Here is a 13,355-nt window from a genome sequence, read left to right on the forward strand (position 1 = left end):
TTGAGGGGACTAGTGCCCTTTTTAATAGTAGAAAGTGATTAGAGGGCAACTAACCCCTTCCCATACCCATCATTTAAAAAAACGCTTCCAATCAGCATTTTCATAGAGCCATTGTCTTTGAGGATGAAAAGGCCCCTACAGCCCTCAGGGCAACGGTTGAGTTATGCCCTGGGGGCATATAAGGTTTTTAAAGAAAGCGTTGTCGTAGAAACTTCAAAAAGGTCTTATTTGATTGGAAATTGAAAGGACTAGTGTCCCTTAAATAGTCGAAAATGATCAGAGGGTGAATGCCAAACATCCCACTCAAAACCCGTTATTTCTCCAAACTAGCCCTCTCAATTTTAGAGGGCAAATAACCCCCCTCCCGCTCCCACTATTTCCCCAAACACATCCAATCAAAATACTGAGATAGTCATTTTGATCAACGCAGTTGAAAAGTTCAGAAATTACGTCTTTGAGCGCTGTCGTATAAACTTCGAAAACAGCTCATTTGATTGGAAATTGAGAGAGCTAGTGCCCTTTTTGAGAATCAAAAGTGACTGGAGGGCAACTAATCCCCCTCCGACACCCACCATTTTACCAAACACTTCTGATCAACTTTTTGATAGAGCCATTTTGTTCAACGTAGTTGAAAGGTCCGAAAATTATATCTTTGAGGATGGCAATCCCCCCACAGCCTCAGGACAATGGTTATAAGGTTTTCGAAGAAAGTATTGCTTATTAAAACTTCAAAAAGTGCTCATTCGATTGAAAATTGAGAGGGCTAGTGTCCCGTAAATAGTCGAAAGTGATCGGAGGGTAATTGGCCCCAGCCCCACCCTCCAAGCACATCATTCCACAAAAACACTTCCGATCAATATTTTGATATAGCCATTTTGTTCAAAGTAGTTGAAAGTTCTGGGAATGATGTCTTTGAGGATGACACCGCCCTCCCCACAGCCCCCCGGACAATGGTTTTAAGTTATGCACTTGGGGCATATAAGGTTTTATAGAAAGTGTTGCCGTAGAAACTTCAAAAAGAGCTCATTCGATTGGATATTGAGAGGTTTAGTGCACTTTTCATTAGTCGAAAGTGATAGGAGGAAAAATGACCCCTCCCCCCACCCACACCAATTATTTTCCCAAACACTTTTAATCAAAATTTTGCGATAGCAATTTTGTTCAACGTATTTAAAAGGTCCAGAAATTATGTCTTTGAGGATAACAAATCCTCCAGCCCTTAGGGCAAGGGCTGTAAGCTAAACCCTTGGGGCATATGAGGTTCTTATAGAAAGTGTGGTCATACAAACTTTGGAAGGGGCTTATTTGATCGGTAATCATAAGCTCTAGTAGTCTTTTTAAGAGTCAAAGCGATCAGAGGAGACAGCTATCCCCCCCCCCTCACACGCGTTGCGAAACTTTGAGATATGCATTTCATTCAAAATTGTCTAACTATCATATAACAAGGTTTTTGGAGTTGAAACAAACCCCAGAGCATGGGGTCAAGGGTTGTAAGTTATGCCTAGGGTGTATTTAAGGTTTTTATGGAAATAATACTTGTATAGCCTAAACTTTAGACGAGGCTCATTTGGTTAAAAATAGGAAGTTCTAGTTCCCTTTTAAGAGTCAAAAGTGATGAAATACAGCTATCCCCCCTCCCTCCGACTACCCCTCTTACACGAAAAGATCTGATTAAAATTGTTAGATAGCAATTTTGCTCATATAGTCCAAAGAACATACCACAATGCCACTAGGGTTGAGATAACCCTCAATACCTTGGGGATCCGGTTTAAGTCATGTCCTGGGGTCATATAAAGTTTTTACGGTTTGATAACGGGGTTCAAGAAAATACACAACAAAATACATAAAAAAAACACTAAAATAAGCAATACAACAAAAAATTAACCTTCCGAAGGCTTTTGCTTGTTTAGAGTAGTCCCTTAAACATAGGAATACAATTTAAAAAAATAAGAAGAAAGAAAAAGAAAATCTGCATTTGCCCTACTCCTCGTCGCAACAACCTTTCTAAACAACAACATAAACTCTGTTTCCATCCAGTAAAAATTAGACAATTTATTTCTGTTAAATGCATTTTTTTTGTGGGAACTTGAGAGTGAAGAACTTAAATTTAACTTCTCTTCAAAAATCATACAACTGGATACAAATTGTTTTAAGATCTCCACGGAAACGACACACATTTGCCGACTTTTTCAAAAATTCGAGCTAACTATTCCAAACATTTGGCCCAACATGACGTATTGAAAATATAGATCTAGTTCTAACGACTTGATGTTTCCTAGTTTATTTACATATCATGTAGGATAATTGTGTATTCCATTATCGGAAGTCAGAGGCGCCATTTGGGGGGGGGGGCAGGAGTGGGCAAATGCCCACCCCAGATTTTCCAGGGGGCCCAAGCTTCCACCACAAAGGACCCTTTGCCGGCCTAATCCTTTATTTAATAATCCTTTATGAGCAACGTAATCCATTCTGTCCAATTGATTTGAAATTGCTGCACGCCTATTACCCAAAGAGCGTAATTACCTGACGACCCTTGGGGTAATTACGCTATTTGCTATTAATCATTGTAAACTTTGAAAGTAGGTTAGATACATAATAAAGTCTCAAGTTCTGTCAAATGCCCATTTCCTAGATGGATGATTATATTAATATTATAAATTCTGAATATTTGCAGAATTCCTCTAAGTTGACAGATTAAAATAGGTCAGTTCCTGTAAAATGTTTCGATGCTTATTTCCTTGTTTTAGTGAATATAAGCCACCGTTTTAGATTACTTGAGTCAGTTCTTATTCTGTTTCTGTCCTCGTTTTATGTACATCAACTGTATCACATGTGTAAATAAACATTTTTATGCTCGACACATAAACCTTATGAAAGTTAGAGTCGCTTGACATCCTCTACCGGTCGAGCCCCAGATTGTAGGCCAACGCTACCATAAGACTCTAAAGACGAGAGCACAGAGAGAAGTAGAAGACTTTACATCATTAAGCCTATTAACTTTTTAGTTAGGTAAATATAAAGGTATTAATAGCCATTAGCATTAGAACTCAAAAGATCACAAAGCATCTGAAACAATTTGTGACAACTTCAACGCTAGGAAAGAATTTCATCCAATCTGGAAATCGGACTACTACTTTGGCGGATGAAATGAAGTGAGAGTACTCCAAGACTTTCGACCGTCTACTAGCCGAATTTGACAGAAGGTTTACAGATAATTTGCCAGTGATTAGCACACTCGAAGCCTTGGATCCAAGCTCGACCAAGTTTATGGACACAGAGTTGCTCAAGCGTTTCTCTGTTCTTTACGGCGAGCTGGACATCGACAACATTCTTCTCGAATCTCAAGCTGGTATAGCCAAGCATTTCTTGCTCGATGAGGAGAAAAAGCCAGAAAACTTCTTAGACATTGTCAACCATCTTCAGGCATTACCAGTGGCTTACTCAGAAGTAATTAAAGTACTTCGTATTGCTGCCAAACTTCCTGTGACAACAGCAAGGAATGAGCGTCTGTTTTCTAGCCTAGAAATAGTGAAAAACTACCTACGGTCTACAACAGGAGACGATCGTCTCTGTTACCTCCTTTTGATGTTTGCAGAGAAGGATTTAGTAAAAAATTGGACTACGACCAGCTTGTTGACAATTTTGCAAAGATGAAACCTTGGCAGTTCCCCTTGTTACCTTGAGTGTTGTAATATTTTTTTTTCTTGTTTTTCCTTTTGTAAATATATTTGATCTTAAAGATTTCTGCTGAAGGAAAACCAAGATTTTTGCTACAAGCCTCAGCATGTTAATGAAGGTTACTTTCACCGACGTATTGTTTACATAAATAAGAAAGTTTCTCGCTGAGGAAAGCCAGCCTGTAGTCTGGTTGAATTTTCCACTTTCAGTTTAATCACTTAACCTCATTGATTGTGACCTTCGATGTTATAATTAATCTTAGAGGTCAGTGTGGCTGAGTTCCACATTCGGTTACAGTACCTTTCCAGGCAACACACGGGTGCTGAAAATGCGCTTTTACTTAGAATATTCGATCAATGTGCTGCCAAAACCCGCATTTTTTCTTACGCGACACAAAGTGAGTCGAGGGGGGGGGGCCAAGATGGAGTTCATACCCACCCCAAGATTTGGTCCAAGTGGTGCCTCTGCCGGAAGTGATCTTTAGTTAGTAAGAGATCTAACTGATGTTCCTTTGCTATTTCCGGTCCTCAGAGTGCCATGTTCCGAATCACACGTAGTTGCTTCAAGTGGACGATGTACTAGACAATATATTCGCACAAAAAACCAACTAGGGGTAGACTAAAGATCAATAAATTAATCTCATCACATAATTCGGGAATATATTCTTTAACTTTCTCATAATTCCATCATTTCTTTCAGTTTTACTACTAATAAAAAATATATGATTTTTAAAACTAAGGCACTCATCAACAATAACACGAAGGTGTCAAATTTTATTGGTCCGCTTGACTACATAATTATCTATTTGTATATCAGTGATTCAAGGGTAATAATTAGAAGACCTACCATACTTATTATGATTTAACGGAAGTTTATTCACCCTCATTACTTACGTATGCATAGTATACCTATTTTAATTTTGTATTAAATGAGCTAAGTCTTTGCTGCCACAGTAAAATGGGTATCATCAGCAAAACTGGGAAGGATAACCGAAGAACTAGCATATAAACATTAAGAATTATTAATTAAACTCATTACAGAAATGTGGTGGTCACATAAACCTCAGATGGAGTTCATTTGCTTTGAAACAGAAAGTTATTAAGACCTTTTTAAGAGTCAAAAGTGACCTGAGAGCAACCCCCCCCCCACGCTCATCATTTCCCCAAAGACTCCCAATCAAATTTTGGAGACAACAATTTTGCTCACTATAGTTGAAGGGTCCACAAATTATGTTTTTGAGGATAACACCCCACCCCTCCACTACCCTTACAGCGAAGATGGTAAGTTATACCCTGGGGTACATAAGGTTTTTATAGAAAGCTTTGTCGAAGAAACTTTAAAAGGACTCATTTGATTGAAAATTGAGAGGGCTAGTCCTCTTATTAATAGTCAAATGTGATCGGAGGACGAATTTCCCCAAACCCATCATTTCCGTAAGCACTTTCGATCAGCATTTTGACATAGCCATTTTGTCCGTGACATAGTTGAAAAGTCCGGAAATTATATATTTGAGGATGACAAGCAACCTCAGCCCTTAGGGCAACCGTCGTAAGTTATGCCCTGGGGGCATTTAAGGTTTTTTATAGAAAGCTAAGATATGGAAAGATAAGGTTTTTTATAGAGGTTTTATAATTGAGAGGACTAGAGCCTTTTTTAATAGTCTAAAGTGATCAGAGGGTGATTAGACCCCCCCCCACACCTATCTCTTCCCCAAACACTTCCGATCAGCATTTATATATATATATATATATATATATATATATATATATATATATATATATATATATATATATATATATATTCATTTTGTTCAACGTAGTTGAGAGGCCTGGAAATTATTTCTTTGAAGATGACCCACAGCCCTTAGGGTAATGGTTTTAAGTTATGTTCTGGGGGCTTATAATATGTTTATAGAAAGTGTTGTCATAGAAACTTCAAAAAGGACTCATTCGATTAGAAACTGAGAGGGCAAGTGCCCTTTAAATAGTCGAAAGTGATTAGAGAGTAAATGCCCCCCACTCTAATCATTTTCCCAAACACTTTCAATCAATATTTTGATGTAGCCATTTGGTTCAACGTAGTTGAAAGATCTGGCAAGGGTTGCAAGTTATTCCCAGGGCGTATTTGAGGTTTTTATGGAAAGGATAGCCTTATAAACTTTAGCTCATTTGGTTGAAAATCTGGAAGTTGCAGTTCCTCTTTAAGCTTCAAAATTAATGCAGGGCATTTATCCCCCCTCCAACAAATTCTCTTTTCGCCAAACACATCTGATTGAAATTGTGAGATGCTTATTTTGTTCAAAATAGTTCAAAGAATATAAAATAATACCTCTAGGGTTGACACAACTCTCCAGCGACCTGGGGATAGGGATGTGAGTCATGCCATTAGGGCACATAAGGTTTATATGGAATGGGTGGTCATACAAAAAAAACTTCAGATGGAGGTTATTTGATTTAAAATTGGAAGTTGTAGTACCCTTTGAAGTGCCAAAGTGATTTGGGAGCAGCCAGCTTCCCCTCCATACTCATCATTTCCCTTAACACCTCCAATCCAAAATTTAGAAATAACGATTTTGTTCACCGTAGTTGATGATTTCGAAAATTATGGTTGGGAGGAATAAACCTCTCCCCCTGCAGCTCCCAGGGCAAGGGTTGTAAGTTGTATCCTGAGGGCATATAAAGTTCTTATAGAAAGGTGGTCGTATATTCTATGGAGGGGACTCATTGGATTGGTAATAAGAAGTTCTATTGCCCTTTTTTATTTGCCCAAATTATGTTCTGGCCTTGGGAAGGTATGAGGAAGTTGAGCCCTACTAATGTCAATTTCTGCTCGTTTTGTGTTTGACTGGGTTATTTATTGCAATTTCCGTTCGTTTTGGGTGTCATTTATTTATCAGGCTGATTTGAGGTAGTTTTCCGCTACGTAGAAAATTTGATTTTATTTTTGCTCATTTTCAGTTTGATGGAGTTGTTTATTTTTCTTTGAAAAACTTTATTTTGTGGAAAAAGCTTCTTTCTTTAATTAACACAATAAAAATTGACGGGAAAACTCTGGAAAATCAAATCCAACAAAAGCTTCATGAAATCACCCTACACCCTATGTTAACTTAAGAACCAAATACAAGGGAAATTAAAAGACATGCTTGCAAGATACAAACATTATAAAAAGATTGGCTGGCACAGACTGGGCAAAATCATTAAAGATTCTTTGGAACTTCTGCTTTCAGTATATAAGACCTGTACCAGAATAGGATAGTAGCATACAGAACCTGTTCAAAAACTACTTGCAAATCTAGAGGGTGTTCAAAACATGGCTATAAAATTGTCTTAGGGCTACATCACTTCACGTCCTCTGATAAGACAAGACAGTTATCAAGAACTTCAAATATAACCGATAACACAACAAGGTCGTCCTTCAATGTTTCACAAAAATCCAGTTATACAGGCATTTATATCTTGTGGTCGAATATACGCTTGGCGACAAAGTAAACATAAGGCGGGATTGTCCTTAATCTAGGACTTATTTCTCCAATTCCATACCCAGTTAGAAGCTCAAAAATGTATATTTCCGTATACCACCTGAAACTTTTCCATAGAAAACGCCTCTAGTCCAAACTTTCCTCCAGCTTATAGAAAATAAAAAATCAATGAATGATTATGCTTCCAGCTGGAAATACAAAAGAAATTGAACAGTTCAAGAGTAGCTCCGTAGACATTTCGAAACCTGAACAGATGGCTTGGTCATCAGGGTCATAACATATGGGGGGACGTCCCTCCAATGTTTTGGTAACTTGGTAGACAAATAAATCGGTAAAATTATGAAACGAAGCAGGATAATTTTTACGATTCCGCTAAAATTCCCTCTTCATTTCAATAAAGACCTCAAAAATACTGACATTTCATCTTCAGTAAGTTCAAACTTGGTTTACAGATGGTGCCACAATTTTCCTTTTGGTTAAATAAAAAGCATTAAATTAGTGACATGATATGTACCGAAATCTGAATCTTGGTCGGTAAATGCAGCGGTTTTACTGACTTGTGCAGTGATTTTACGTGTTGTATTAGAAAACAGACATTATGCGAATTACTGACAAAATACTATCATTAAAAATGACCAACCAGTCGGTAAAATCCCTTGTACATCTCCCTAACATTTTGGCTAGCAGCAACCCTGTTGGACAGAATTGATAAACTGGTATTACAACTGTACTACCTCAACTTTCACTAAACATGATAAAATAGATTGCAGATGGTATTTTCCTTCTTATTGCTGCTGTAGCAACAACAGATGAAGCCTTAAATACTAATGACCAGGTCAACTTGACATCACAATCTTAGTGGAATCGAGAATAAATTCATTGTGTGGTCTCCAACGGTGATACAGCCTTTCTTCAGAAGAGCTTGCTTAGCTTTTAAAAACAGAGAAAGATAGCCTAGTTCAAAAACATCCATAGCCATTAAGGAATTAATAGGAAATGTTCCAGCCAACGGATTAGCTGCAAAGGGAAACCAGCTCGTCATGTCCAGGTGATAAAACCTCTTTGCACTTAGAGACACACAGAGAGCAAGGCTCTCCACATCTATTAAGTCTTTTCAGTCCCTATTTCCCCAAAAAAATCAGATTACAAAATACATCGCAGAGTTAAATATCAAGCAAGCTTTGTTCCAGAAAGAAGAAAGGAAGATGCATCTTGCATCTTAACAAAATTGCTTAAAACAAGTAGCAATTGAATCCATTCAGTGCATAATATTTTACTAGACATCACCACTTGAAGCATCTCTCTAAGTAAAAGAAGAACTTGAACAATACCATCCTGAACAAAATTTTCAATTCTAAAAGACCTGCTCAATGACATAGAAAAAAAGATAATTAGTCAGATTATCAAAATCATTACAATGTTCAACAAAGAGCGACACCAAACGTGGTTAATAGCTAAGGGATGTCAAAAGGGAAGCATTGATACCCATTGGGCAAGAGTTTTTTGAAGAAAAAGACGATTTAACTAGATCATAATCTCTTCCATATTCACGCATTGCACAAATCTAAAGTTGTAATCTCATATTTTACATTTTAAGCAAAAACAACATGTATGCAACATGCACATAATGGAAGTATGTCATTAAAAAACAATCCAAATTAAAGTAAAAAGTAGAGAATGATAGAAGCCTATAACAAACAGAAATAGTAATATAGCATAATAAGCCAAAATTGAAACAGGAATTTGTTAAAAAAAAAGTTGTAGATTTTTCCTTGGAAATTTGATAAGCATTTAAATTTTCTGATGATTTTATGAAAGAAGAAGAAGAAAAAAAAAAAAAAAAAAAAAACGCTCAAAATTTATGTCATTTTCACTAAAGTTAAAAAAAGGCTAACTTTTAGGCAATTGAGGGAGGTAACAATCCAATTGTGATTTGTGGTGGTTTTTAATTATTTAAGTTTGACTGTTATTAATTTGAAATTGGATTGGTTTGAAGCTTTATTTATTTAGTTGTAATAATTTCTACTTGTTTTAAGATAGAAAGACTATATTAATATTTTCACTTATTTTAGGCTTTAGCACTGATCTTTACTGTTGTTATAACAATTCTCTTATTTATTTTTTTTAATTTACAAATTAGAAAACCTTGGTACCCTTAATGAAAAACATTGAGAAAAATTTCAAGGCAGCTATTTATTTATTAGACACCAAAAACTGAGTGTGACCCATAAAGGTTGCTTTAAATGGTAATTCAAGAAGAAGAAGAAGACATAATTCCAGAGGAGAAAAAGATGTATAATAAATACATGACTCTAGCTCCCTGAAGGTACCATTGATCTGCCTTCCTCTGTTCAGCATTCTACTGTCAAGATGTTCGCGGATGATGTAAAACTTTATCTACCAGTACGAGACCAAAACGATGTGCAACTTTTACAGGAGGATCTTGACTCTCTAACTTATTGGTGCGAATCTAATTCCATGTTCATAAACCCTTCTAAGTGTGTTGTTCTACACTATGCTCGTAAACTCTCACCTGTGCATACTTACCAGCTGTCTGGCATAAAAATCCCTTCTAACGAAATAGTGCGTGACCTTTGTGTTTACTTTGATACCCAATTGAAATTTGGTAAGCATGTTTCGGAAATTGTAAAGAATGCGAATTATCGTTTATCATCTATAAGGAGAAGCTTTAGTAGGTTCAACCTTCGTAATTTCTTATTATTATACAAATCAATGGTCCGCCCTCTTCTTGAGTATAATACTTCTGTTTGGTTTCCATTAAGTCTAACGGATGAGCATAGGATAGAAAAGGTTCAGAGAAGGGCCACTAGATTGGTCCCATACCTTCAGCGCCTTTCTTATCTGCAGAGACTTTCTAGGCTTCAACTCCCGTCGTTGAAGTTTCGTAGACGTCGCAATGACCTTGTAAATGTGTTTCGTATAATTAAAGGAGTGGATGATGTTGATCCAAATTTATTTTTTAAATTTAGCCATTATCACTCTACTCGTCAGCATGATTATAAATTATATCCCCCAAAACCACTGAAAAAAATTGGTCAATTATCTTTTGTTAGTAGAGTTGCTGGACCATGGAATGGTTTGCCTTTGGAGGTTGTCAAGGCAGAGAGTGTTCGAAATTTTAAGAGTGCATTAGTAAATACGCCTTTTTATTTAGACGCTTTTGTTGTGTAGTGTTGTTTTATTTAGAAGTTTTTGCTGTTTAATTTGTCGTTGCCAATTTACTTTAGATTAGTATTATGATTTTGTGTTTTTGTGACAAGCATTAATGCTTACCGCTATTGTAATAATAAATAAATAAAATAGAAACAAACCAAGTGGCAGTTCACTTACTTCATCCAATACCATTCTCAAATTCTTTTGTCAACTGAACAGTCTTTGCATATTCTACAGGATTTAATAGAGGCTCTTGTGCAGCTAAATACCTAAAACAAACCAAGCTAAAGCAGCTAAAACAAACCAAGTGGCAGTTCACTTACTTTGTCCAACACCATTCTCAAATTCTTTTGTCAACTGAACAGTTTTTGTATATTCTTCAGGATTTAATAGAGGCTCTTGTGCAGCTAAGTACCTCCTGCATGTGTCATGAAGATTAGGAACAGCAAGTCTTGGGAGTGATTGTTGAAAGTGATATGTATAAAGCTTGCTTCTTTGCAAAAACTGATAATCTTCACTGTTTGCAGAAACACTGAAACACATATGTCCATTAGTGACAGAAAAAATATGGGCTGGGGTTTCATCATTTAAGTTAATTACTACTACAAACAAATTCACTGCTGCCCCAAACTGTCTGTGGCCATGCTAACTATGAACACTCCTACTTATCATCAAGTTGCTCAAAACTTAACTCATTACTGTCTCTCATAAAGTCCCAATTTCTTTAAATTCTTCCTTGTGACCTCTTGTCACCCCATTTGGGGATGACCTGCTTTTCATTTGACTCAGATGGACAACCAAAAACATAAACTATGGTTATGTTCATCAACAATACATGGTATAATAACATGAATCTCTTTCATCACAGCCCAAGAAAGTGGGAACCACTATTTGTACAGCCTAAAGTTCAGTATATGGTCAAAAGAGTACTTGAAACTAGCCCTAGACAAATCCTCTCAAAAACATACAACTAACCTAAGAAACAAAACCATATAAATTTTCACACTTATGATGGAGAGTAATGTATGAAACCTAGTAAACTGAAACTGAAAGACAGAGAGGCTAGAAGAAATAATTATAAATCGTTCTGGGAGAAAAAGACAGAGAGAGGAAAAGGGAGCAGAACTTTTCAAAACAAACTATTCAGAAACACAGCAAATCAAGAAGAAAACAATACTATGTTTCCAACAAATTATTAAGAATGATTGAAAAGAAGTCAAAAAATGTTTTGAAATACAAGTTTGAAAAAGGTTAAGAAAGAATCCAAGTTAACCCATCTTTTTAACTACAAATAGGCTATGCCTGCTATACATTTGACTCTCTAATGTTTGGAATTTTTTTAGTTCATAATTTGGCCAAAAGTGGTGCATTTGCGTTAAAGGGGATATTTCATCTATTAGTATTTGTGAAATGTTATTGAAAACATAAAATAAAGGGACTAGGGGTGAAGCACACTAGCCCTATATTTGGAGCTCCTGAGGGAGGGTTATATAATTACCAGGCTTCCTGTTGAATATTTGGTAGATAGGCCTAACATAACTTTATTAGCTTTCAGAGCAAAATATGGACTTTTTACAAGCCAAATATGCAAATAAATTATGTTGGTTTACCTCAGAAACTAACAATAATAGACTCAAAGAGAAAGTCAGTTGTGCCTGTATTTGTTATTTTACTTCATTTTTTAATTTGAAACTGAATTAGATGCTTTAGTTTTTGTTTAAAAAGTACAAAAGACATCAGTTATTTCTCTACTGCATTTGTTTGTTTTATCAAGGATACCTCTTGCTTGTTCCCTCTACTGAACCTTTACTGCTACCTCACCTGTTTTATATAGTTTCCTACCAAAAATCTCAATTATAGTTTGAACAAGACTCATTTTCCAAAAGACTTTAGAATATATAGATTTTTTTAAGTTTTCATCAGCTTCTTGATTTAGCCTTTCAGCTACTTTTTGCTTTATAAGAAGTTATAAAGAAGATGTTATAAGTTATAAGAAATGAGTTATAAGAAGATGGCTTCTTATAACTTGAACCTCTTTCCAAGAATCAAATGGTCTTGTTCTAGGTCAATATCTTTTTCCTCTTTTTTTCTTGTTTTCTGTTCTTTTTGTTTCTATGGGATTCCTCTTTAGCTTTTTAGCATATTCAGCTTCTAGGTGCAATGTTTGGCTTTGGTAAACATTTGGGCCAAAAGACAACAAGTCTTTGGTAACAAGAGGCAACTCAGTCTTCTGGACCAAACCTTAGAGAATAGAATAGAAATGTCAAGCAGTACAAGGGTACAAGTGGCCTCTGTCACAGAAGAGGATGAAATTGAGATTGTGTAAATACTTGTTTCATGTAAATAGCAGCTTATTTGAAATTTTGTGAATAATTAATTTGTAAGATCATTCTTGAGTTATATAATTGTTATCTTAAGACCAAAGTTATTGATCAATAGACTAAAGTTATTGATCAATGCATCCAGTCAAGAGAATACACAAAGACTGTATTATGGTAAGCAAGTTATTTTTATTCAAAGTTAGCCCTTTTTTTTCTTGTTTGAGCATTATTTGATGATAATATGCACAATAGAAAATAGATATTAGATAGAGGTTAGGTTAAGTACATTCCAAAGGCAAAATATCTTAGGCTGATTCTTTTATAAATAATCTTCTCTAAACATCCAAAATTTGTACAAATTGTCTCTAAAAGCCACAGAGCAATCTGGTCTTAAAACATTAGTGATTTCAAATTTCTGATCAATGAAAACAGAAATTATTGTAAATAGGCTACATGACATTTGGGCTGGAATAACTCCATAACAGTGAGTTTGTGGTAGTTTTGCAAGAGAGAAAAGATGTTCAAAAAGTCAAAATGCATCTATTAACAATAGTTTCATGACCCCAAAAAATTGTTCCAGTAATACCAAAATTGACCAACAGGTCTATACCTATTGAAATTTTAACAAAACAACATTTTACCTTAATTTTCTGTTACCAGTTGCTTTTTCTCTGCCTTTAGTTCTGAAAATGCAATTCCTGTTA

At 35.8% G+C, this 13,355-nt stretch overlaps 1 protein-coding gene across 2 annotated transcripts in view; it reads right to left on the reverse strand.

Moving 5' to 3' along the window:
- LOC136030487 (carnitine O-palmitoyltransferase 2, mitochondrial-like) overlaps positions 1-13,355 on the reverse strand; it is a 106,405-nt gene that overhangs the window by 92,549 nt on the left and 501 nt on the right. For both annotated transcript variants that reach the window (XM_065709504.1, XM_065709506.1), the window contains exon 2: positions 10,654-10,862. In XM_065709504.1, the coding sequence (XP_065565576.1) occupies positions 10,654-10,862 (209 nt within the window). The remainder of the gene's footprint in view (positions 1-10,653; positions 10,863-13,355) is intronic.

This window comes from Artemia franciscana, chromosome 8 (assembly GCF_032884065.1).
Source record: "Artemia franciscana chromosome 8, ASM3288406v1, whole genome shotgun sequence".
Classification (NCBI taxonomy): domain Eukaryota; kingdom Metazoa; phylum Arthropoda; class Branchiopoda; order Anostraca; family Artemiidae; genus Artemia; species Artemia franciscana.